Source organism: Dipodomys merriami, unplaced genomic scaffold (assembly GCF_024711535.1).
Source record: "Dipodomys merriami isolate MVZ:Mamm:240054 unplaced genomic scaffold, mDipMer1.0.p SCAF_44, whole genome shotgun sequence".
Taxonomy (NCBI): Eukaryota; Metazoa; Chordata; class Mammalia; order Rodentia; family Heteromyidae; genus Dipodomys; species Dipodomys merriami.
Window position 1 is genome coordinate 4301233 of NW_027206002.1, and position 24985 is coordinate 4326217.

At 45.6% G+C, this 24985-nt stretch overlaps 1 protein-coding gene across 1 annotated transcript in view; it reads right to left on the reverse strand.

Moving 5' to 3' along the window:
- Positions 1-3352: 3352 nt before the first annotated feature.
- The window catches only part of Gfpt2 (glutamine-fructose-6-phosphate transaminase 2), a 43423-nt gene continuing 21790 nt past the window's right edge, over positions 3353-24985 (reverse strand). The window contains exons 7-19 of the mRNA XM_069993851.1: positions 24006-24067; positions 21864-21943; positions 21292-21409; positions 17701-17864; positions 15898-15993; positions 15695-15792; positions 15061-15181; positions 12702-12859; positions 12162-12276; positions 9934-10061; positions 7033-7200; positions 5089-5250; positions 3353-4306 (exon numbers count right to left, since the gene is read on the reverse strand). Coding sequence (XP_069849952.1) covers positions 4262-4306; positions 5089-5250; positions 7033-7200; positions 9934-10061; positions 12162-12276; positions 12702-12859; positions 15061-15181; positions 15695-15792; positions 15898-15993; positions 17701-17864; positions 21292-21409; positions 21864-21943; positions 24006-24067 — 1515 coding nt within the window. The 3' untranslated portion in view covers positions 3353-4261. The remainder of the gene's footprint in view (positions 4307-5088; positions 5251-7032; positions 7201-9933; positions 10062-12161; positions 12277-12701; positions 12860-15060; positions 15182-15694; positions 15793-15897; positions 15994-17700; positions 17865-21291; positions 21410-21863; positions 21944-24005; positions 24068-24985) is intronic.

Consider the following 24985-nt stretch of genomic DNA (forward strand, 5'->3'; position numbering starts at 1 on the left):
ACCCTATCTCCCGGCTTCCAAGGATGCTGAGGGCTGAGTCAGGCTGAGCAGGCCTCAGAGGAGGGGTGGGGTAAAGGAATGGCTCCAACCGTAATGTCCCCTTTTGGCCACCAGAGGGAGTTTTCTAAAATTAAGTATGGCTCGTTCCTGCTTAAAATTCTCTCAGCTTTTGAGTGGTGGCCTGTGTGAAGAAGGTCCTTCTGCTGTCCACACTTGGCCTCATCACCTGCCACCCACATCTCAGGTATACAGAAGAAAACAGAGCATCAATGACTGACATTAGGGGAAGCCAGTAAAATCTTGGCTGCCAGAGTTGTACTTTCACCAAGAAACTCTCGGGCTCTTCCTCTCACATTAGAATGGGACCACAGCTACCTAGACAAATACTCTAGGCCTGCTTTTATAGCACTCACCTCATGAGAAGTGAATTACTAAAAAGCACTGTATACATTCACTCCTAGACCTATTTCATGCCATTTTCTATGACAATTCTGTTCATTCCAAGACACTGCTTTTTTTTATTTATCTGGTTTATGAAATATAATGAGCATGTATGGATGCAGAACTGAGGTGATACTGATGGGGAGGGATGAGAACAGAGAATCCAGGATGGGGCATACAAATGAAGAGATCCTGCCAAAAGTGTGATGTAAACTGTGGATAGGACTGACACCTGATCACACCTGCTAGATGGGGAGGAGAAATTGAGGAAAAACTCCTGGACAGGAGGAAGCTCTGGGTCAGACTGAAAAAACCAGTAGGAAAGTTCTGGGCTATTCTTTACAAAGGTACCTAGCTTCAGGTTTTTCATTAGAGTAGTGCAAAACAAATGTACTCACCATTAGATTCTCTACACACTCATGGCTTATGTGCTTCAGGATTAAAAGTGAGGATTGTTTTTACATGATTCCTCAAAATATAAGAGATTTGGGACTCTCTCAGCTGTGAATCCACCAAACCCGGAGGGGCCTGGACCACAAAACTGCCTTTCAGAACCATGCATCAAGTAAGCCTCTCTTCCCTATAAAACTCCAGAGTGTGGTATTTGATCGGAGCAATAGAAAATAGCCTGAGACAGAAGGTGTCGTAATTCATCAGACTGCTATGACCAAAATCAACAAGAAGTAATATGAAATTTTATTTTTGCACTGCTCTGGGGGTTGAAAAGTTCAAGATCCAGGTATTGATGGATCTGCTTTCAGAGGAAGACATACTTTTTGGTTCACTCACAGAAGTCTTTTCATTGTATTCTGGCTCCACCTTTACAATCTTGTCGCCTTCTAAAGGTTCTATTTCTAATATGACCCTATTAATGGTTTAAGATTTCAGCATGGGAATTTGGGACTGGGGTACATAAACATTGAGTCTGTAGCAGGAGACAATGGTAAATACAGATTCCTAGGCCTGAAGAAAATTTTTCCTGTGAACTTTTAAAGTTGATCCATCAACTTGTTCCCAATGTTGCTGTTGAGGAGTCTAAAGTCATTCTGTTTCTTTGTAAGTGACCTTTGTAAGTGTTCTAAAATAACTCAGTATGGTGTCTTGGCTGGATTTGGTCTTCACTTCAGTCTGGTAACTTATGCCTTCCAGGAAATCATGAATTACTTCATGAATTCTAGTATACTTCTGTTGTAGAGTTCTGTTTCTCTGGAATGCCCACTTTGCAGAGGCTGAAGCTGCTAGATTGGTGTCAATGTTTCTTCTCTACCATTCTTTCCAGTTAGGGAATGTCTTCAACTTTCTCTTCTAATGTATCTACTACTGACCTGACTACAAAGCTTGAAGGAGTCTAGTATTTTGAAGAATGTCCCTCAGTTGGGTTTGCCTGATGCCCTTCTGAGAATAGAATGGGGTTATGAATTTGGGGGAGGAAGACTACAGAGGGAGGAGCCATTCATAAATGTACAGGATACATGCTATTAACATGCCTTATCAGTGCTGATGTTGAACTTGCTCACCTGAGATGGTATGTTCAGGTTTCCCCACCGTAAAACAGTACTTCACTATTTTGTTAGTCAAATGACTATCTGTGGCTACCGGGGGCTCTTTCAGCTGGCTTTTGTGTCTTTTTTATATAAACCCCATCATGGTGTGTATGGGGGGGGAGGGTGAAGTACTTCCTAACTTGAACTATAATAAATTCAAGGCTGTTAATGGATTTCTTGACTAAACCCAGCCATTTTTCCAGGGGTCCCCAGAGAAACTGGGGGTTTCATTAGAAACCAATGTCTGTACTCTGGGTGTGGTTGCTTCTGCTGGGATGTAATTGCTTCTGGGCCATTTCAGCTGGAGCGGGAGGGCAGAGAGGGAAGGAGGGGTAAGACCAAGGTCATTTAAAAGTATACTGAATATTTTTTGAATGACTGGTTCTTGTTTCAAAGACTTTTTTTTCATTCTCTCTGAAGCCATAACCAATATTTTTTCTTTTAAAAATTTCCATCTACAGTTTTTTTTTTTTTTAAAGAAAGAGACAGCTCGCTGGGCGCCGGTGGCTCATGCCTGTAATACTACTTAGGAGGCTGAGATCTGAGGATCATGGTTCAAAGCCAGCCTGGGCAGGAAAGTCCATGAAACTCTTCTCTCCAATAAACCACCAGAAAACTGGAAGTGGCGATATAGCTCAAGTGGTAGAGCGCTCGCCTTGAGCTGAAGAGCTGAGGGACAGCACTCAGGCCCAGAGTTCAAGCCCCATGACCAACAAAAAGAGAGAGAGAGAGAAAGAGAGAGAGAGAGAGAAAGAGAGCTCTTTGATTGTATTAATTTCTCTGACATATGACCTTGGGCTGTGTGCTCAGATTCAGTGTAGGCTGATCAGAAGTTCTGAATTCATGGTGGCTTTATTGATGCTGAGATTCACTGCTGGGGATAAAGATTACGTTTCAACCCATGAGATTATGATTAGAAATAAAGAGATTATAAATAAAGATTATGTTTCAACTACAATTGTTTCAACACATTCAAATCCTGTCTACACCCTCTCAAGAGCAAAGGAGGGCTGTTCCCAGCAGACACTACTGAGTTTTTTTTTGTTTGTTTGGTTTTTTTTTGTTTTTGGTCAGTCATGAGGCTTGAACTCTGGGCTTGGGCACTGTCCCTGTGCTCTTCAGCTCAAGAGAGCTTGAGCCACAGCTCCACTTCCCATTTTCTAGTGGTTTATTGGCAATAAGGGTCTCATGGACTTTCCTGCCCAGGGTCACTTTGAACCGCGATCCTCAGATCTCAGCCTCCTGAGTAGCTGGGATTACAGGTGTGAGCCACTGGCACCCGGCTTACTACTGAGTTCTTTTAGGCCTTAAAATTCAGAGTGCACACCAAAAAAAAAAAAAATGAGATCAACCAAACACACAACACCTCCCCAAACTGTACCATCTTTATTGTCTTAAAATTGCATAGTAAGTTTGATTGTGCACGCTTTTAAATAGAAAATAGGACAGCCCACTTGGAACTATCCTCTTGCATGGGACATTTCAAGCTGTTTTACTGTGAGTAGAGCGCAGAGACCACACTGCTGCCTGGACTTAAAAACAACCATGATCTGATTCAACAGAAATTAGAGGGTTGCAGGGATTTGGGTCCCATTGGAGAAGGAAATGTTGAAGGAAGAAGATTTCAGCAAGACTTAGAGGAGGCATCAGAGGGTAACTGGAGGGACTTCACTGATGAATGGGATCAGGAAAAACCTAGGGAGGAAGGAAAAGGAGAAAGGAGTCCAGAGGCCAATGCCTGGTGCTCAAATCGAAGATGAATTCTACTTGCCAAAGCCCAGAGATGGCATGTAGTATAGCCGAGGTGCACAGCTTGGGTGTCAGTTACCATGGTGACCGAAAGCCATATACTAGAAAAATAACTTAGAAGCTATACAATCATCATTATAAATATTTTGTTTTTTTGTAAACAAAATATTGGTTAAATACATTTTTTAAAAAAAAAACAAAAGGTTGGTTACAAAAGGTTCACAGTTACTCAGAAGAGAGCGGTATTGTCTATTGCACAGTAGTGGAAACGTCTGCTCTGATCCCCGTGTGTAATCAGTGACACCCCCCCCCCCTTTTCTCCTCAGGTGACTTCAGGACACAGAGAAACAGTATTTGCTGTAAGCAAAAGCACTTGGGTAGAAGGCACTTCGGCTGTCGAGCTCTACCAGGAACACGTGGGACACGCGGAATCATGTTCTGTTTCTTTCCCTGCATTGCATCCCTGCGGTTGGAACAGGTCTTGGATTAGACTAAAGGCGGTGAATGATCTGGTCATAGTCTTGTTCTCATTCCACGGTGACAGACTTGGCCAGGTTTCTGGGGAAGTCAACCTAAAAGTAAAGACAGGAACTGCTCACGATCCCACAGATCAAAGGCACAGACTCTCACTTTAATGACTTTTATCAGACTCCTCCAATTCAAGGAGACAGGTGCTCCGGTCACCTCTAGCCCATGAGCTCCCTGGACATCAGCATTGTGGAAGTGGATTTCTTACTCCAGAAGCTTCATCTAGCTGAATAATGTGTAGTTCATTCAATCAACACTTATTATGCACTTGATATATATATATATATATATATATATATATATATATGTATGCTATGTTAATGCTATTAAAAGAATATGATACATACAGTTTAAAACTAGCTTAATGTATAATGTTACAAAACTTCACTTTCACCTGGGCACTGGTGGTTCATGCTTATAATCCTAGCTTCTCAGGAGGCTGAGATCCTCAGATCATAGTTCAAAGCTAGCCTAGGCAGGAAAATTGTGAGACTCACCTCCAATTAACCACCAAAAAAAAAAAAAAAAAGAAGAAAAGAAAAAAGAAAAAGAAGTGGAGCTGTGGCTCAAAGTGGTACAGCTCTAGCCTTGAGCAAAAACAAACAAAAAAAAAAACCAAAAAACAGCACAGGGACAGTGCCCAGGCCCTGACTCCAAGCCCTAGGACTGGCAAACAAACAAACAAGCAAGAAACCTAGAAGGAACTGAAGGTTGTATATGTGTACTGCAATGCCACCTTGTGCTGCACAACTATGTAAAGACATGTGCCAATTAAAAAGAAAGGAACTTTGGGGTTTGCTCTATGATGTGCAAGCTTGAGACTCACGTCATATCCTCGGAGAACAGCCAGATGGAAGGAGAGCAGCTGGAGGGGGATAACGCTGAGGATGCCCTGCAGGCAGTCCACCGTGTGGGGCAGTTCGATGGTTTTGTATGCAAACTTGGAGCTTTCAGTATCATCCTTGGAGCACAGTATGATCGGGCGACCCTGGGGCAGACAGGACCGTGGTCATAAAACAGATCTTTCATGAAGGTAACCAAGGAACTGTTGGAAGAGGCCCATTAGTCATGCAAGAGGGAAAGAAGATGGAGGGAGGGGGTGGAATATGATGAAAATACTTACATCCATGTATAACAGTAGCAAAATGAAACCTATAGAAACTATAAAGCAAAAAAGCAAGGGAGGCAGGGATAAAGGATAATTAAGAATAACAAAAACCGGGCACCAGTAGCTCATCCGGCTAGTCATAGCTACTCAGGAAGCTGAGATCTGAGGATTACAGTTCAAAGCTAGCCCAGGCAGGGAAATCCGTGAGAACACTGATCTCCAATTAACCAGCAAAAAAAAAAAAAAAAAAAAAAAGCTGGAAGTGGAGCTGTAGCTCAAGTGGTAGAATGCTTGCCTTGAGAAAAAAAACAAACAAACTCAGGAATAGTGCCCAGGCCTTAAGTTCGAGCCCCAGGACCAACACACACACACACACACACACACACACACACACACACACACACACACACACACACACACACACACACACACACACACACACACACACACACACACACACACACACACACACACACACACACACACACACTTAACTCAAAGTACAATATATGCATGTAGAGTTTCTGGACTCAGCATTACTACCATGATGGTGCTAATTTTGTTTTGCTGGAATTACAGGTGGTGTTACAGCTGTGACTTAGGTAAGGGATATAGTGATGAGATTTTTCTTGGCGTGTTTTCTCCCTTTCTCTGGGAAGGTGATTGTCACCCATGGGTAGTAATTCAGCACCCATTTGTCAAGTGTCTTGCCAAAGACCAAGCAGACCCATTCCTAGCTTTACTTTTGTTGTTGCTGGCAGTACTGGGGTTTGAAGTCAGTGCCTAGCATTTGTTAGACAGGTGCTCTATCCTTGAGCCTCTACCCCAAGGGCCTCATTCTGAACTTTAACAGAGCTCAAAATCTAGTGATGGAAAAACAAAACAATTTTGTAAAAAAAAAAAAAACAAAATCATAAGCAAATCAATAATAATTCTATATACATGCCACAAGGGCCATAAAACAGGGAGATGTGACTGAGAGATAAGGTTGGTGTCTGGGAAGGCCTCTCAAGGAAACAGGTGGGTGCTGGGGAGTGGGGGGTCATGCCTGGAATCCTAGCTGCTCGGGAGGCTGAGATCTGAGGATCGCAGTTTGAAGCCAACTGGGCAGCAAAGTCTGTGAAACCCTTAACTCCAAGCAGCCAGCAAAAAGCTCAAAGTGGAGGGGTGGCTTAAGTGGCAGAGTACAAGCTGTGGGTGAAAAAAGCTAAGGGACAGTGTCCAGACCCTGAGTTCAAGCCCCAGTAGGCAGTCACGTGGCGGAATGAACCCTTAACCTGTGAAATCTGACCCAGTGCTGCAGAGTTAGCATCAGAACTATCTTGTAGCCTTTGTGTGTGTGGAGGGAAACCTGCTCCTCCCCACCCCCACCCAGGGCTTTGGGCAGAAGTTGCCTCCTCTGCTTCCCACACCTAGGATCCAGAGCTGCTGGAGGGGGCCGGTGCACATTAAGTCGCTGGGCCTCCCTGAGTGCCCACTGTAGGATATGGCTGCAGGCTGCCTAGTTCCCTTCAGAATATGTACATTAATCCTAAGGGAGTCCAGGAGAGGGCACGGTCACACCCACTCACTGGCAGCACAACCCACAGCCAGCGCTGGCAGACGCGTTGGGCACATACAGAAGAGAGGAAGGGAGACTCCAGCCCCGGGGAAGGACCTCACCTGACGGGCCGTCACCTGCTGCAGGGCGTTCTGACATTTGGCAAAGCAAGGATCCTTCATGATGACCATGATGACTGGCATCTGTTTGTCAACCAGTGCCAGGGGCCCGTGTTTCAGCTCCCCAGCCAGGATGCCCTCTGAATGCATGTAGGTTATCTCTTTGATTTTCTGGAGGGAGAAAACACAAGGTTGGACCCTTGTCACATTGGGTAGATAAGGGTGGGTGGCGCAGCCAGATCCGATGGAGGAGGAGAAAGAAGCTGGGGGAGGTGACAGCTGAGGATCACAAAGCAGATGGCTCCAGGGACAGACCAGTCAACAGCACCAATGGCAAGGGCAGGGCCAAGCACAAGGTCTGGCTGCTGTCCAGGGTATGTGTTAAGGCCCAGCTGGCAGCCTCTGCGGGTTTTTTTTTTTTTTTTTTTTTTTTTTTTTTTTAGCCAATAGCTCCATTTTTGTTCTGTTCCATGCATGGCTACCCTCTTCGGATGAAGAGCCCTGCTTAGCCAACCACAACCACATGACCTACAAAGATCATGTATAACACAACATTGTGTTCTGTTTAGGTGTACTCTTATTCAATGAACTGACGAACCATTCCCCAGTTTTAGATCCTTAATACTTCCGGAGGTCACTGACCTGTGTAGTAGAATCCCACACAATGGACTCTGACTGGACTTTTTTTCTACGTTCGGGGAGACCCATTTCTATTTCAGTTACCATGAAAGTGCATGCTGTGGCACTAATGGAACATCAAAGAAAGCATCCCTGTACTCCCTAGAACCATTTATTTGAGTCAGGGAAACAGTGTGAAGAGCAAAGCTCCTCCCTGGAGACCACAGACATGTGGAGTGCCCAGCCTCTGCGTGACACAGAGGGGCCATTGACTTGTGCCAGCAGCAGCCCAAACACTTCTTTCTTTCCTCAAAGACTCAGAGACATATTTGAATACCCATCTTTCATCAGCACACTTAGCCACTGCAGCCAAGCCTCCCAGCTAGGCAGTATAACTATTGGTGTGAGGGGGAAGGGAGCTTACTTCTGTGTCCCTCACGCAGTGTGTGCCAGTTTTTTGCTGGTCCTAAGGCTTGAACTCAGGGCCTGAGTGCTGTCCCTGAGATTCTTTTGTTCAAGGTGAGTGCTCTACCACTTGAGCCACAGTGCCACAGTGCCACTCCCAGCTTTTTCTAAGTAGTTTATTGGAGATAGGAGTCTCACGGACTTTCCTGCCAGGGCTGGCTTCAAACCGTGATCCTCCGATCTCAGCCTCTTGAGTAGCTAGGATTGCAGCTATGAGCCACCAATGCCCGGCTTCTCACTCCTTCGAACAAGAATGAGAATCTTGTAAGTGACCTGAGTTCAAAGACGGAGATGGATGGTGATACTATGAAATACGTGTTTGGTTTTTGTCCTTTATCTTGGCCTATCTTTCCTAAAGGCCTTGGAGTGTCCGAAGTGACATTGTCTTTCGATGCTAATGCCTGAGTGACAAGCTGGCAGCTCCTAGGTAGCTTCAGAACGAAGCAGGAGCAGATGTTTGGAACTTTCAGCTCCATATCATCACCCCAACCTCTGGGAAGAGCATTATGCTAAAGGCTAGGCTGATTGAGAATGATCAGTGATAAAATCAATCATATTCATATTATGGCAGTTCCAGAAAGCCACAAAAGGACATTGTTTGGAGAACTTCTGGATACCTGAACAGGAAGAGGAGCTTGCACTCTTAACTAAAATCATCTGCAAAACTCTCTGAACATCTCTTGTGTACTATATGTACCAGGCATGGCCATATCTTTTTTTTTTTTTTTTTAGGGTCTGGTCGTGGGGCCTGAACTCTGGGCCTGGGCGCTGTCCCTCAGCTCTTCAGCTCCAGGCTAGCACTCTACCACTGGAGCCACAGCGCCACTTCCGGCTTTTTTCTTTTTGCTTATGTGGTGCTGAGGAATCGAACCCGGGGCCTCATGCATGCAAGGCAAGCGCTCTACCACTGAGCCACCTTCCCAGCCCTGGCCATGTCTTCTTCTTGAGGGCAGATGGGGAGGGAGGAGTGCAGCCAGGTCATGATTAGTGTCCTTATCTCAGTGTCCCATGCGGTCTCACCTGGAGCCACTAGTGGATCCTGTTAACGCTGGCTAAGCAACTCAATCAATAAACAGCAAGCTAATAGCTAGAGAAGGGTAAGTGCTGGATACAGGCTCCTGCATAGCTCTGCCCACCCTCCTGGTATTCTGGTGGTCCTGGCATCTTGATTGCTTCCATTAGCTTTCTTCTCCACTACCATGGATCTTTGTGGCCATGGGGGAAAAAATAGCCAGTCATCAGTTTAAAACAAAACGCTAATGGGAATAACGGACAGGCCACAAGAACCGGCATTTGATTTAGTTCCTCTATGCAATCTTGAGCAAGGTACTTAGCTTTTGAGCTTAGTTTCTTTCTGGGTACAATGGGAACCCAAACTGGCATACCATGTGACTGAGCTATTCTAGATGGAGCCTTGTATGAATCAATCATTTTGAAGGGCTCAATCATGGGGTGCCATTTCTCATCAATAGAAACTAAGCTTGCAATCATTTCTATTTCTGGGGCTAGCACTTTACCACTGACCTGTCTTCCCAGCCCTGTGCTCTCTCTGTCTCTCTATGTCTCTGTCTGTCTGTCTCTCCATCTCTGTCTCTCTCTCTCTCTCTCTCTCTCTGTCAGTTGTGGGGCTTGAATTCTGGGCCTGGGTACTGTCCCTGAGCTCTTTTGTTCAAGGCTAGCACTCCAGAGCTTTGAGTCACAGCTCTATTTCCTTGCTCTCTTTCTTCCTGGTTTTGGCCTCATCTCCTCTGACTGCCCTCACGATTCCCAGGGGCTGCACCGTGGCTGGTGGGAGATGGAGGCTGGGCAGAGGGGGCTCACCAAGGCTCCTTCCAAGCAGGTGGCATAGTTATAGCCCCGCCCCATCACCAGGAGCGACCTCTGTGTGTAGAGCTCCAGGGCCAGGTCATGGATCTTCTCATCCAGCGACAACACTTCCTTGATCAGCTCTAAGTCAAGCACAAGGAACAGGGAGACAGCCAGTCATTTTCTGATTTCAAAACAATATTCAGAGAGAAAATTCTAGGGCATAACATAAGGTTTGAGAACATCTACCCTTTAAAAGGTTTGGTATCCTTGTATTGGTTTAGATGGTTCCACACTTAGATTGTGGGAAATGGCTTGTATTACTGGCCAGGAATTTGTTAGGGGAATGGTAGTTCCTAGCTGTGTGAATACATTCTTGAGTACCTATAAGGTAGGAGGGAAACTATGATTTCTAGATCTATTTTTCAGGAAGAGAACTGAGCCCACAGAGACAAAATCACCAGCCAGCAAGACATACAACTGACACTCCAATGAACACCCCTCTTCCTGCCACGTACTATGATTCAAAGCAAAACCAGTGCAAGTTAGACCAGTGATACCCAACCTTTCCAGTCCCAGAACTTCACACATTTTAAAATTATTACAATCCCTATGAGCCTCTTCTTTTGTGTACTGTGTTTCATTACTTACTACATCAGAAAGTAACACTAGGTGCTGGGAATGTGGCTTAGCGGTAGAGTGCTTGCCTAGCATTCATGAAGCCCTGGGTTTGATTCCTCATGTACCACATACACAGAAAAAGCCAGAGGTAGTGCTGTGGTTGAAGTGGTAGAGTGCTAGCCTTGAGCAAAAGAAGCTCAAGGACAGTGCCCAGGCCCTGAGTTCAAGCCCCATGACTGGCAAAATACCTTAAATAATAATAATAATTATATTTTAACATAACAAACCCATTACATTTTTATATTTTCAGGAAAAAACAGAGAAAAATAGTATTGTTTAACCTTTTTTTTTCTCCTTTTCAGTACTAGGTATTAAACCCAGGGCCTCTTGCTTGCTAGGCAAAGACTCCATCAGGTAGCCAATATGTAGACCACATCTTCAACCGAATGTCTGACTTTCGTGTGTGCTGGTAGTGGGGCTGGAACTCTGGGCCTAGCACTCTCCCTTAGCTTTCTCGCTCAAGGCTGCCACTCTACCACTTGAGCCACACCTCCCACTTCTGATTTTTTTTTTTAATCCTAGTTAACTGGGGATAAGAATCTCTTGAATCTGTCTGCAAATTTTCTAAAAATGGATGCATTTCATTATAAAGTATATTTAGGAAATCACATTTGTTAAAATTAGCCTGATTTCAGGGAAGTCGCTAAATGTTGGGAGGTACTCAATCTCAGGCTGGTAGCTACAAGTCTCCCCACCCCCAACCCCCACAATTCTATGTTTTTAGTGAAAATTTGATGTTAAAATTAATTGGCAATATTTGTTGCCAATTTAGTGCTCTTGAAATGTCAAGTTAACTTTGTCATTTTTAAGTAAATATCTGCCAAGTACTGGAATTAGCTTTCTACGCATGGCCTAAGCCGCCAGGGAGGAGGAGGGGGCCGGATGAGGTCAGAGGCAACAGGGGCCCAGTGGAGGGCTCCAGGGCCTGGTGAAGAGGGCAGGTTTTAATCTTGGCCCAGTGAGAGCTGCCAGAGGGCTTAGCAGCGGTAGAAGTTCTAGATGGAGAGAGTGATTAACAGCAGTGTTTACAGGAGACAGTCAAATAAGAGAGTGGCCAAGTATCATCACTGGATTTGATTAGAGGGGAGGTTGTGTGTGGTAGTGCATGCCTGTAATCACTGTGGAGGCAGGGGATTGAGAGTTCAGTGCCATCCTGGGCTATCTAGCAAGGCATTGTCTTTAAGATAGAAGAAAGAGCTGGGTGCTTGAGGCTCAGGCCTGTAAACCTAGCTACACAGGAGGCTGAGATCTGGGGATCGCAAAACCAGCCTGGGCAGGGAAATCCATGAGATTTTTATTTCCAAGTTGCCACCAAAAAGATGGAATTGGAGTTATGGCTCAAGTGGTAGAGCACCAGCCTTGGGCAAAAAAGCTAAGGGGCAGCACCCAGGCCCTGAGTTCAAGCCCCAGTACTAATACAAAAAATAAGGAGGAAAGGAGGAGGAAAGAAGCAAGGAAGGAAGGAAGGAAGGGAGGGAGGGAGGGAGGGAGGGAGGAAGAAAGGAAGGAAGGAAGGAAGGAAGGAAGGAAGGAAGGAAGGAAGGGTTGATTTTGGAACATACCAGGTAGAGATTTCAGGCCACGAATGATCTCTTGCCTCCTGTTTTGTAGAGAAATTCTGTCTTCAGACATCATCAAACCAAACATCACCAAAGAGATGAACTGGCTGGTGTAAGCCTGTCAGAAGGAATGTGGCAAAGATTTGAAAATATTTGTCTCAGAGATGATTGAAGCACTGAAGGACAACACAAAGACCAGCAAATGATAAATGAACAAAAAGAGAATAAATAAGGAGAAAAAATGGGGGTGGCAAGGGCGAGAAGATGAAGAAGGAAGAGATGGGGAGAAAAAGATGGAGAGCGGATGGAAGGAAGGGAACGAGGAAGGACAGGAAGGAAGGAAAGAATGAATGAAGAAAGAAAGAAAGGAAGGAAGGAAGGGATCAAAGAGAAGAGGCTCTTGGTAGAGCTGGGTACAATGTGCTCCCGTGGGTCCCAGGAGAGCTCCCATGGGTCCCAGGAGAGCGCAGCACCCGTCAGGGCCTACCCATCCCCCACCCACCCAGCCCAGCCTCTCCCAAGAAGAGGATAGATGCCTCCTACCTTGGTGCTGGCCACACCGATCTCTGGCCCAGCATTGATGTGAACGCCACAGTCGGTCTCCCGGGAGATGGAGCTGCCCACGGTGTTGGTGACACCCACAGTCAGGGCTCGGCGGTCCTTACAGTAGCGCAGAGCCAAGAGTGTGTCTGCAGTCTCGCCTGTCACACAAGGGCCCATTCAGTGCATGTCAGCCACGTTCAGGCGCTCTGCCAGCCTCCTACCCTGCCCCTTCCCTAACTCCTCACCCTCCCCCCCCCAACCCCATCAGCCAGCCTTCAACAGAAAATGCACATTCAACATCCCTCCCTTCCCTGTTGATTGGCTATGCAGTTGGGGCAAAGGCACCTCTCCCGCGGAGGTTGAGCAGTCTTGACATGACATGATTGTGTCATTGCCCCTGGAAGACTTGCACATGAACTATGGGCTAATTGGACTGCAGAGTAGACACCTAGTCAGAGGGGCTGAAGGATGCGTGGAGAGCTTGCGCAGGCTGTGTGTGGAGCCTCTGATTGGATCTGGGGACTGATAGGGCCTAAAGGCCATCCAATAATCTTGAGAGTCCCATGGTTCTCTCCTGGGAAGATCTTATTGGCCCTTGAAGAATGTCCATCAGATTCCCTCCCTTCTGACCAGCAGGAGTTCTGTTTATCTTTTTCTTCAGCAAACCTTTGCCATTTTACTTTTCCCACTGTGTCCATGAACTCATTTTCCTTGGGAACCACAGAGACAAAGGACCTGATCCAGGTGTTACAGGTTTTTCAGTTATCAGTCTGACAGATCACACATTGACAAAGCAAAACCACCCACAAGGTGTTTCCTCAAATAGACCTTGTTTGAAAGGACACATCTCTTGCAGCTTCCCAATGGGGACTCAAATAGTTTTTCTTAATAAAGCTACTTCAGTGGGCTTATGCATAAAAGCCAGCATAAGCACCCTGGGTTCTCAACTAAATTAAACATGAGCCACACCATAAAATCAAAACCATTAAGGTCATGAGTCTCTGGATGCTGTTCCATCCACGTGGTTGCAGCTCTTGGCTGTGTTTATCCTGGCTTTTCTGCAGTGTTAATTGCAGACACCATGTGCTGTTCGATGGCTCAATTCTTTCCCTTCTTGTCTTTGGACATCTGGGTTTAGCACACTGGAGTGTCACGTGTGGCCTTGCTCAGCACCAGTGATGGAGTGGGAGGGGAAATACCTTCATAAGCCCCACCCCCTAATTTGAATAGTCCCCCTCACCATTTCTTTTATAGAGCTGAACACTTCTGTACAGACACTCAGGGGTCAGCCAGGGGACTGCTTTCACATGAAACTCAACTCTGTTATTTTGTTCATAGCTCATGAACTGTTTTTCAAGCTCTGCTGGGTTCATCAGCTCAAAGGCAACCATAACAACCCCAGACATTAGGTATGACCACATTAGTTTTTCTTAGCTAGTCACCAAAGTGGAAATGGTATTTTAAAAAATGGAAAATAGGAGCAGTATTAAAAGCCACTGTGGATATTACAGTGTCACTGTCAACTTTTCCATCAGGATAATGACATGGGGCTTCAGGGTTATTTTTTTCTTTTTATCATTTTCATCAGACATTCTGGAGAACTTATGGAGGAAATGACATGACGTCTGGCATTGGCTTCAAAATAATCCAGAGGACGGGTGGGGGGCTGGATAAAGATCACACAAGATCTTCTGAGTCGGTCCTTGCTGAAGCCAGACAACTCATTCATTATATGCATCTCTCTACTTTTTATAAAAGTTTGGAATTCTTCATAACTAAAATATTTCAAAAATCCTCAGAGAGCTCAGGGGGGCTCCAGACATATGCCAGACCCTGGCTGAGTATCTCACTGGACCAAGAGCAAATATTCCTACCTAGTGGGCTGGTACCCTGGCAAGATTGACTCAGAACAATGTCTCTCCATGCCTCCCCCTGCTGGACATTGTAGGCACTGCACACAGAGAACAGTTGGGTCTGGAGCACAAAAACCCACACAAAGATGAGACTTTCAAGCTAGCAGAATTTTGACGGAGGTTGTTTTTTTGTTTTTGTTTTTTGTTTGTTTTCTTTCTCCATTAAAATTGAGAAAATGTTGATGAGTGCCTTGGAAGTGAGGTGAGAGGAACTGAGGGGCTGGTGTAGCTCCATTATAACCTTGGCTACGTGTCCTCCTTATACAAGGGCAACAGTAATCAATGCCTTTGGGGGTTAAGTGAGCCAATGTCTGAGCGCATACATGGCACATGGAAGGTATACAGAGGGTTGACTGGAAGGGAGCGTGACATACTGTATGACACAGAGAAAAGAGAGCCCAGAGACGAACTAACACAAACCTGAACACACTGCCTGTATCCCTTACCTGACTGGCTTATGAAAAAGCAAACATCATCCCTGAACACGGGTGTGTTCCTGTCCAGAAAATCGCTGGCGAGTTCCACCATCACTGGGAGCTCTGTCAGTTCCTCTAACACTTGCCGGGTCTAGAGGGAAAAACATGAAGGCTAAAAGTCAGCCGTGGGCCCCGCGGGGACAGTGTGTAACATGGTGCCTTCCTGTTCAGGTAGCAGGGGACTTGAGTCATTCATAAAGGCCAATGTGACAGGTTTTTTTGTGTGGGTACTAGGACTTGAACTCAGGGCCAGGGTGCTGTCCCTTATCTTATTCACTCAAAGCTGGTGCTCTACCACTTGAGCCATAGCTCCACTTCTGGCTTTTTGGTGGTTAATGGGAGATAAAAGTCTCTCAGATTTTTTGGTTCAACTTGGTTTCGAACCACGATTCCTCAGATCTCAGCCTCCTGAGTAGCTAGGATTACAAGAGTGAGCCACATAGGGCCTGACTCAGTGTCACTTCATAAGCTGAGCTGTGGGAATGGATTCCAGGGTTTTGCCAAATCCATAAGGTCACTGTATGATGGAATTTAAGGTCTCACCTACAATGTCTCACACACTTGCCCCTTTGCTCCCTGAATCAAAGGTCCAGCGTATACTTACAGCCACAGCAGCATGGTAGCTGGTCCCACAGCCAATGACGATGAGCCTCCTGCATCTTCGAATCTCCTTCAAATGGTCCTTCAAGCCGCCCAGGAGCACTGCAGGACACGGCAGGCAGGGTGTCAATGCTGAGTCTACACAGTGACTTCATTCAATAGCACAGGACTCATATGGGGTGTCCCACTGAATACTGCTGGGATTACCTGTGTTGGTTTCAAAATTCACCCGACCTCTCATTGTATTGAAGACTGATTCTGGCTGTTCGAAGATCTCTTTCTGCATAAAGGCACTGAAGTTACCTGGTCAAATAATGGGAAGGAGCTGGGTGAGTTTTCATGTGGATGCATTTCTACTGCTTAGCTTTTAATTAGGAAAAACCTGGCACCAAGTCTTTTGTATAACCTTCTGCCATTGTGTCATTACTCAGGAGTGACCACGACACCTGTCAAGCCCACCACAGGTCCCGGAGGGTGTTGGCAGGTATTGTCCTACTTGCCTCTGAGTGACAAATCAGACGGAAGTAGGTCAAGTACAATGATTATCTGCAACCGACATATTAGACCCTGTAGCCGGAGGAGGGGTGGGCTTTATTTGAGACATGTAAGGAAGGAAAGGTATGACTGGTTCCCCTGGACTATGCTCCCATTAACAGGGCCAGAAGGAAGTAAAATGCCTTATTTCCAAAAAGCCACCCACTTAGAGAAATCCAAATGAAACAAAGCCAAAGAAAGAGGCATTCCCCCCCTCCCCCCTTCTGTAGTTCCGACAAGCAAACCCTAACCAAAGTCAACTCCAAAACGTTTCCAGCCACACATGCATTTCTGGGGCTCTGAGCTGAACGGGACTGGATGATCATCAAGTACTGCATCTGACTGCAGAACAAGCAGGCCCCTGACTGTTCAGAGATAGGCAGGCAATGTTCTTCCATCTCTGCTGTCTGTGATTAGGAAGTGAACACAAGCAGTTGGCTTGCCTGTGTAACAGGCAGCCTGGTCAGGTCTGGAATGGCAGGGGGTTGAAGATGGTGGGAAGAGGCTTTGGCTCAGGTGGGAGTGGGGGAGGGAGGGAGTTGTAGGCAGCAGCAGGGGGATTGGATTTTAGTCTAAGAGTGTTGGGAAACCATTAGAGGACTTTAGAGCAGGTGGTAGCAGAGACAGATTCATGTTCCTAAGAATTTACTCAAAGCTGGGGCAGGGGTGGGGGATTGAGGGGGAGGCATAAACAGGAAGATTCTTTAGTTCAGGCTAACCTAGGCAAAAATCAAGACTCTATTTTAAAAAGAACCTGATAAAGCGGCTTATGTGACCCAGGCCTATAATCCTAGCTTCTCGGAGACTGAGATTTGGGAAGATCATAGTTTGAGAGCAGCCTGGGCATGTAAGTCTGATACCCCTTTTCATCCGAGGGCTGGGTGTGGTGCTGTATACCGGTTATCCTAGCTATGAAGAGAAGGCTAACACAGGTGAATCACAGCGCAGGCGTACACCTGAGACCTTAGCTCAGAAATAATCATTATAGAAAAGCTTGGTGGCAAGAGCACCTGTCTTGCAAGTGAAAAGCCCTGAGTTCAAACCCGCAGCACAGCCAAAAGAAACAAACAAAAGCTTTACTCAGCCTGCCCTATGAAAGTAGAGATTGTTGAAGACAAAAGAGGGTGCTCAACAGCCAAGTGTGGGAGCGCACACCTGTAATGCCAGCATTCAGAAACCCGAAACCGGGAGGATTCAAAGTTAGAAGGCAATCTGGGCTACATACAACCTCCCATTACTACAGACCTCTTGCTCTTGAGGATAAAGGGTGACAAAGGAGGATAGAAACATATGCCAGGGAACCAGGGCACAGGGTCGCAGGCTAAGCTCTCCACGGCCTCTTAGCTGGGCAAGTTACAGGCCACCTGCAGTCCTTCTCCAGTAGCCAATGGCTGTATGGACAACAGCTCCCCTCCACCCTATCAGGAGCACCTTCTCCCAGAGGCTGCTGCTCCTGAGCGCTCAGGGGACACCTGCCTTTCATGATTTGCTGCAATTCCATCTGCAAGGTCTGAATGGCTCGAGATGGATCGTCGCTAGCTGAGCGCTTGATTCGATGAATGGAGAGTTTCCCATCAGCCACTGCAGCAATGTCATCGTCCTCCAGGAAGATGACCCGGTTGGTATGTTCAATGATGGCGCTGGAGTGAGGGAAGAACACACATCAAGACTGACACCCCCCAGGCCTTCATTGCAACTGGGAGGCGGTCACTCACGGTCTCCCAATATGAGACCCGACTTAGTGGCACAGCTAAAATCTGCAAGACATTCACCGCAGGTGAATCTCTCTCTTCCCCCAATCTCTCTCTCTTCTCTCTTCAGAATTAATTGGCAGCATGTGAAGGTAGATCTAACCCTCATCTTAACTCATTGGAAATGTAGGAAAACACTGTATCATTTTTGCCCCTGTAAACATTTTGCTTATATCTCTGGGAGATCATGAGTATTTTTTAACCTACCATAAGACTGACATCATATCTAACAATGAATAATTCTTTTCTTCATATCATCAAATTTTCAATGTTCAAATTTCTCTAAATAACCTCACAGATGTCTTTTTTTGTTTTTGTTTTTTGTAAATCACTGGTTTCTTCAAATTGGGATCTGTTGAGTTTACAGATTAATTTGGAGGAAGAAGCAAGATCTTGAAACAAATGATTCTAAATCATTAAAAGTTTAGTCAGTTGCTTGTGGCTCACGCCTGTAATCCTATCTACTCAGGAGGCTGAGATCTGAGGATCACAGTTGAAAGTCAGCTCTGATAGCCAAGTCAAGTCCATGAGCCTCTTATCTCCAATTAAATCACAGAAAAAGCTGGAAGTGGCTCTGTGGCTCTAGTGGTAAAGCACTAGCCTTGAGCACAAAGGCTCAGGGACAGTACCCAGACTCAGGCATAGAGTTCTAGCCTCAGAACTGGCCTAAAAAAACAAAAATAAATTAGAAGTGACGTTAAAACTTTCTACAAAGAATGTGGAATCTGTGCCTTTGCTTAAATCTCTTCTTTCACACCATAGTATTTTCTTTTTGTTCAAGACTGTGATTTGAACTCTTGATCTGATGCGTTCACTCACTGGCTGACAGTCTACCACCTGAGCCACGCCTCCATCCATCCTCTCATCATAAACTTTTGTAGTGTTTTGTTCTTGGGCTATTGGTGTTGAGATTTACTCTAAAGAATTTATTTTCAGTTGTCGTGAATATGTTGCTTGTTTTGTTCAATAAAATTCTGAGAGCTGGGTGCAAGTAGCTCCTGCTTATAATTCTAGCTATTCAGGAGACTGAAAACTGAAGATCCTGGTTCAAAGCCAGCCCAGACAGGAAAGTCTGGAGACTCTTATCTCCCAATAACAAGCAAAAAGTTGGAAATGGAGCTGTGGCTCAGGAGTGTTAGCCTTGAGTGAAAAAAGCTAAGGGACAGTGCCCAGGCCCTATGTTCAAGCTCCTGAACTGGCACCAAAAAGAGTTTGCTGATTTGTCAGCCTGCAGTGTTGGTTCTGTAAGGAGATACTAGAAGAAATAAGGTAAATGCAAAACCAGCCTAGGCAGCTGGTAGCACAGTGGCTATTTCAGCATCTTTTATTTTCTAACCAGCTGCCAGTATTAGTTCTAACAGCCCTTTGGTAGGATTTAAAATGTGTATAATTACATTGCCTATAAATACTCATTTCATCTTCTTTCAGACACTTATGCCTTTTCTAGTTTGAAAAACATCTCCCATATTTCATCGAATATAAGATAACATTGATTTGTCACAATCATTCTGTATGCTTCTATGAAGTAAAAACTCCATCAAATTGTAATTGCAAGATGTCACTTATGGGTGCAAAAATCTGAAATAATTGTGTGTGTGTGTGTGTGTGTGTGTGTGTGTGTGTGTGTGTGTGTGTTAGAATCATTGAAATAACCTGAGCTTCTCACTGACATGGTCCTGCTTTGAGGAACGCAAGTTTGGGAACTACGGTCCTTAACAGTCAGTGTTATGATGCTAGCTATGGGATAAAATAGGCCTTGCAGCCTATGTTCTGATTCCTATTCTTTCTTATTTCCCAGGAGAGCTGGCCTGCGAGTGCTCCCTGATTCAGTGCAAGGTCCTCCTAGAGGCTGAGTGGGAATAAAAAGCCATCCAATGAAAAGGAAGAAAATGTGCCTATAAAAGAGGTTATGATTCTCTCTCTCTCTCTCTCTCTCTCTCTCTCTCTCTCTCTCTCTCTCTCTCTCTCTCTCTCTCTCTCTCTCTCTCTCTCTGTATATCACATACACTGATGCTTAGTGTCTTTCTTTGTCCAATAGCAGGAAGGCTTTGATTGTCTCTGTCTCTTTCCTCTTTCTCTACCTACCTGCTTCCTTCTATGTGTGTAGATGTATGCATATAAAATTTGATGTATCAAAATAGATACAAGGCAGAATTTCTCAAATTTTATTGTCTTTTTTTCTTTCTTTCTTTTTTTGCCAGTCCCAGAGCTTGAACTCAGAGTCTGGGCACTGTCCCTGAGCTTCTTTTGCTCAGGCTAATACTCTACCACTTGAGCCACAGTGCCACTTCTGGCCTTTTCTGTGTATGTGGTACTGAGGAATTGAACCCAGGGCTTCGTGAATGCTAGGCAAGCACTCTACCGCTAAGCCACATTCCCAGCACCTAGTGTTAGGTGTTTTCCTTTTTGCTGGTCCTGGGGCTTGAACGCAGGGCCTGGGCTCTGAATTCTTCATCTGTACATTGAGGAGAACATATACTTTAGAATCAGAGCCTCTCTTTAGCCAGAGCCCCTTCATCTTGGCCCTATCTTCTCTAAATGGTCAGACCCCTGTCAAAGGGAAGGTGGTGTAGGGCAGGACCCATTGGTCTGGTGTCAAATGTCCCAGCAAACAGAGGGGAACACCTCAGACAACAGGGGCTGAGAGAGGCCAGGCCAGATCTGTGAGTTTTTTGTAGCAAAACTAGCAGTCAAGGTTTGTAGGTGACATTTCCCCATTTCAAAAATCTTGGCTACTCATCCACTTACTCTGTGCAGCCTTCCCCCTGCCCCCTCCCCCCCAGCAGGTCAGAGGAGCTAAGTCATGGGCACCAGGGCTGCACTCAAGACCCACGCAGTTGCTCATCACAAGGGAACCCAGCAGAGGAGAGCTATAGAAGACTAAGATCTGCTTTGGTCCTGCCTCCCACTGTGAGAAAACCCGCTCAAAAAGTGGTGGGGAAATTGGGTGGGGGGAGGGGGGAGGCAGGGAAGGGAAGTGAAGGGTAAACAAAGGAGGAGGCTGCAATGCTTGGTAAGAAATGTATGCATTATTCTGCCCATGTAATTGTAGCCCCTCTGTACAGTATGTTCTCAAATAAAATAAAATACAATTTAAAAAAAAAAAAAAAAAAAAGTGGTGGGGGATGGGGAGGGTAAGTAGGAAATGGTGGGACTGGGGTTGTATGTAATTCAGTGTTGCAGAGTGCTTGTCTACCATGTGTAAAGGCCCTGGGGTTCAATCCCCAGCCCCACAAAAGAAAGAAGAATAGCGTTTATAGACATTCACTCGGGTTACACAATCCCCTGGACAGAAAGGTGAAAGGGGTTTCAATACCTGGCATCAGAGGCAAAGAAGAATTCCACAGCTTTGTCGCCCACAGCATGAAGGCAGGTGGAGCTGTCCAGCCTCTTCATCCTGGTTCTACAGATACTCTTCACATTCTCAATATTGCCTAGTAAAGAAAAGGCTGGGCTACAGATCCCAGTAGAATATTCCATTGGCAGAGCCCATCTCCCCTTTGAATGTGTGTGGGAGAAAATTTGCAATTTTTAGCTGCGGGCTGCGTCAGCCAAATCGTGTAAAAAGCTCCCCCCAAAATAGCACAGCACCACTGAAAGAGCATTGAAATGGCTACAGTGGGAGAGAAATGCAAACAAAACAAACCGAAGCAATACTCAAATGGAGGGCACAGTTGTCATGATAATTGAGCTGAGTTCTGTTCTTTCTACTTCTGTGGATGTCTGAAAATATCCACAGTGAAAAGCTTAAAAAAAAAAAAAAAAAAAAAAGATGATGCTAGAGCTCTACTGAGATACCATGCACCTGGGTGGGTCCAAGTGGTGCTGACCAGACCAGAGCAATCGCCCAGGTGCCGCACTGCGCAAGGTCTTCTGGGGGAAACTTACACGTCCGGTATAGAATGGGGATCTGCTCGGTGGAGAGCTTGTATTTGCTCCGCACTCCGATGAGCAAGGGGCTGCCTCTCCTGTGGGGATAAGGCGTCAAGTTACCCATCAGCAAAACAAAACATTGTCTGTCTTTCTTATTATTAGTGGGAGAGAGCCCAGAGTCCTTAGCGACTCCAGCGTCTCCCTCTGAATCTTAATTTTGCTTTCCAAGGTTTCAACTCCTGTCAGGTCAACTGAGAACCAGAAATTATTCAACAACTGCCTTGGACACAATGGTTCAACAAAATGGGGTCCTATTTTACCTCTACCCATTTCTTGGGGAAATAGACCAGTGATCTGACAAGCCACTTGTTCAATGGCTTGGTCTAGCCCTTGAATGCAGTTGGTCTGTTAACCTGACTCAATGCAGGCTCTTATTAGTTTAGCAGTAACGACCTTGTTTTCCAATGGTGACCTATATGGACCCTTCTTTTGGGTTCTCAAAGGGTAGGCCAAGGAAAAAGGTGTTGCGTATACCTTGAATACTGAGGAAAATCTTTTTTTTTTTTTTCCGGTCAGTCATGGGCCTGAATTCTGGGCCTGGGCGCTGTCCCTCAGCTCTTCAGATCAAGGCTAGCGCTCTACCACTTGAGCCACAGCACCACTTCCAGCTTTTTCTGCTTATGTGGTGCTGAGGAATCGAATCCGGGGCCTCATGCATGCAAGGCAAGCACTCTTCTACCTTCTCAGCCCTGTGGACAATCTTTTATTAGGTCTAAAGCAAATTAGAGCCTAGTGGTGGGTCCAATATGGGGAACTAGCTGAAATCATCTTTCTAATGATGGCAGTACGGTGGGGGAGAAGGGACAGGGTGAAGGATAGGGGATGGTACATGGTTATCTAATTTTCTTGACAACTGGTTGGTCCAGATCTTATTGTTTCAGATTGATTTCTGTGGTATCTCAGGACTTTTGAGACATAGAGTTCTCCCAAGATTGTCCTGGAGGTTATAGAGCCATCAGCTATTGGCAAGTTTGAAGAAAAAAAAATAAAGCTTTATTGCTTCTTCCCACCATCATCATCTGCATTCATCTGAGTCATCATGTGAGGTGTGATGAGATTTTAAAGGGAGTTTCTAAAATAGGAAACAACTTTATAATTCTACAATTTGAAAGAATTACATTCCAAATGGTAAATTCAATCCAGTCCTAGAAAAGCATAGACTCACGATAAATTCATCTGATTTTTCTGCCTAGATACCAGGAAAACTTTCAATTGCCCTCTCTGGTCCTGACTTGGGGAAAGGAAAGGGGCTGCAGAGATATTCCCAAGGCTGCTTTGTACCTTTAGAATGAGGTCTGCAGCCCACATGGCGGGAGCTCCTCTGAGGCCAGCACCCACCCACATCTCCCATTAGCCTGTGAAGTTCATGGGACAATGTCCACACTACCTGATTCACTGCCAATCCCCAAACCTGGCCCACAACAGGTGGCCCACACATGGAAACGGAAGTCCTGGAGGGCCTGTTCTACTCCATCACCACATTGGACAAACTGGGATTCTGGAGTGCTACACTCGCCCTACACTCGCCCCTTGTCTCCCCATGCTGGACCCTCTGCCTGGGAAGCTGTTCCTGCAGCCTGCTTTCCTGAGGATGACACCTGTGTTCCTTCCCACCACTCTCTACCATCTCTGACCTCCCCACCAACTGTTCAGAAACAAGGCTGATGTCACAAAGGTCTTTAGGAAATGGGCACATTGGAAGTGTTCAACAAATAATGGATAATTAATGGATTAGGGATGGATAATCAGTAGATAATCAATTATCCAAGAGTGTTCCTCCAAATTATATAAGGCTTTAAACCCCCACAAAGACTAGATCTGGTCTTTCTTTACGTTTTAATTTGTCGCCAACTTCCAAAAATCTGAATATTTCACATAGAAAATTAACTTTGTTTCTCTTTAAAAGAAAAAAAAATTCAGGCACTCTAGCACCTCTAGCCATAGAGAGTGAGGTGCTGTGTTCAGGGCCAAAAGTACAATTGTCATTTCAGCCCAGCAAGTGCTTTCCAGCTGGTCAAAGACCCTCCAGCTCCCTGAGCCCTCAAGCTAAATAATTTATTTATTTGTTAGTGGAAGTCTTAATGCATTTGGCCTCACCTTGTAGCAACAGCTTCTCCTGGGTAGTGGATACTCTTGAAAACCAATGCAAATGCACCCTCCTGTAAACACAGGAAAAGAACGTAAAGGATAGCTCTATCCGGTTGGCTAAGCCTGCAGCCCTGGGCAGGTCTCTCCTTTGGCCACTGTTGATGGGAAGCAGTCCTGGGCTCAGCTTGCTCAGGCTGAGGTTAGGAAAGCCAGTAAAACAAGACACCAAAGGCCAGAATTTGTGAATCGCATCATGAAGAACATAAGCCTGGCTGGACTGGCAAGAAACTCTGGTTGAAGATGGCCAGAACTGGGTGAGCTGAGTGGACTGCTACTATTAGATCAGGAAATGAGAATGAGGCTTGAGATGCCCCATACTCAGCCTCAAGGAAGGGACCAATGTAGAGAGCAGCTGTGGGATGGAGGCCCATGAAGGAGCTCCATCCTTGAACCTGGGCAATCAGATCATCTGTGAACCGAGACAAGAGTATTTCTACCCTCTCACTTGGTGATTAGACATCCAAGAGAATTCTGGGTTCTTACTGTTACTGTTTCTATGGCTATGCCTGTGCCCCAGCATAAAACCAGAATTACATCCCTGCACTGGTGGCTCACACCTATAATCCTAATCAATCAGGAGGCTGACATCTGAGGATTGAGGTTTGCAGCCAGCCCAGATAGGAAAGTCTGTGAGACTCTGATCTCCAACTAACCACTAAAAAGCCAGAAGTGTGGCTCTAGTGATAGAACACTAGCCATGAGTGAAAAGGTCAAGGGACAATGCTTGGGTCAGGAGTTCAAGACCCAGTACCCACTCCTCCTCACCCATATGAAATAATCTGGGTCTAGGAATGTGTATCTTAGTAATAAGAGTTTTGTCTAGCGTGTGTGAAGCCCTGGGTTTGATTCCTGCAAAAAAAAAAATTCTGGTAAATGTGCTGTAGACAGTGTTAGGCCTATAGTACCAGCACTTGTACTACACATGTGGA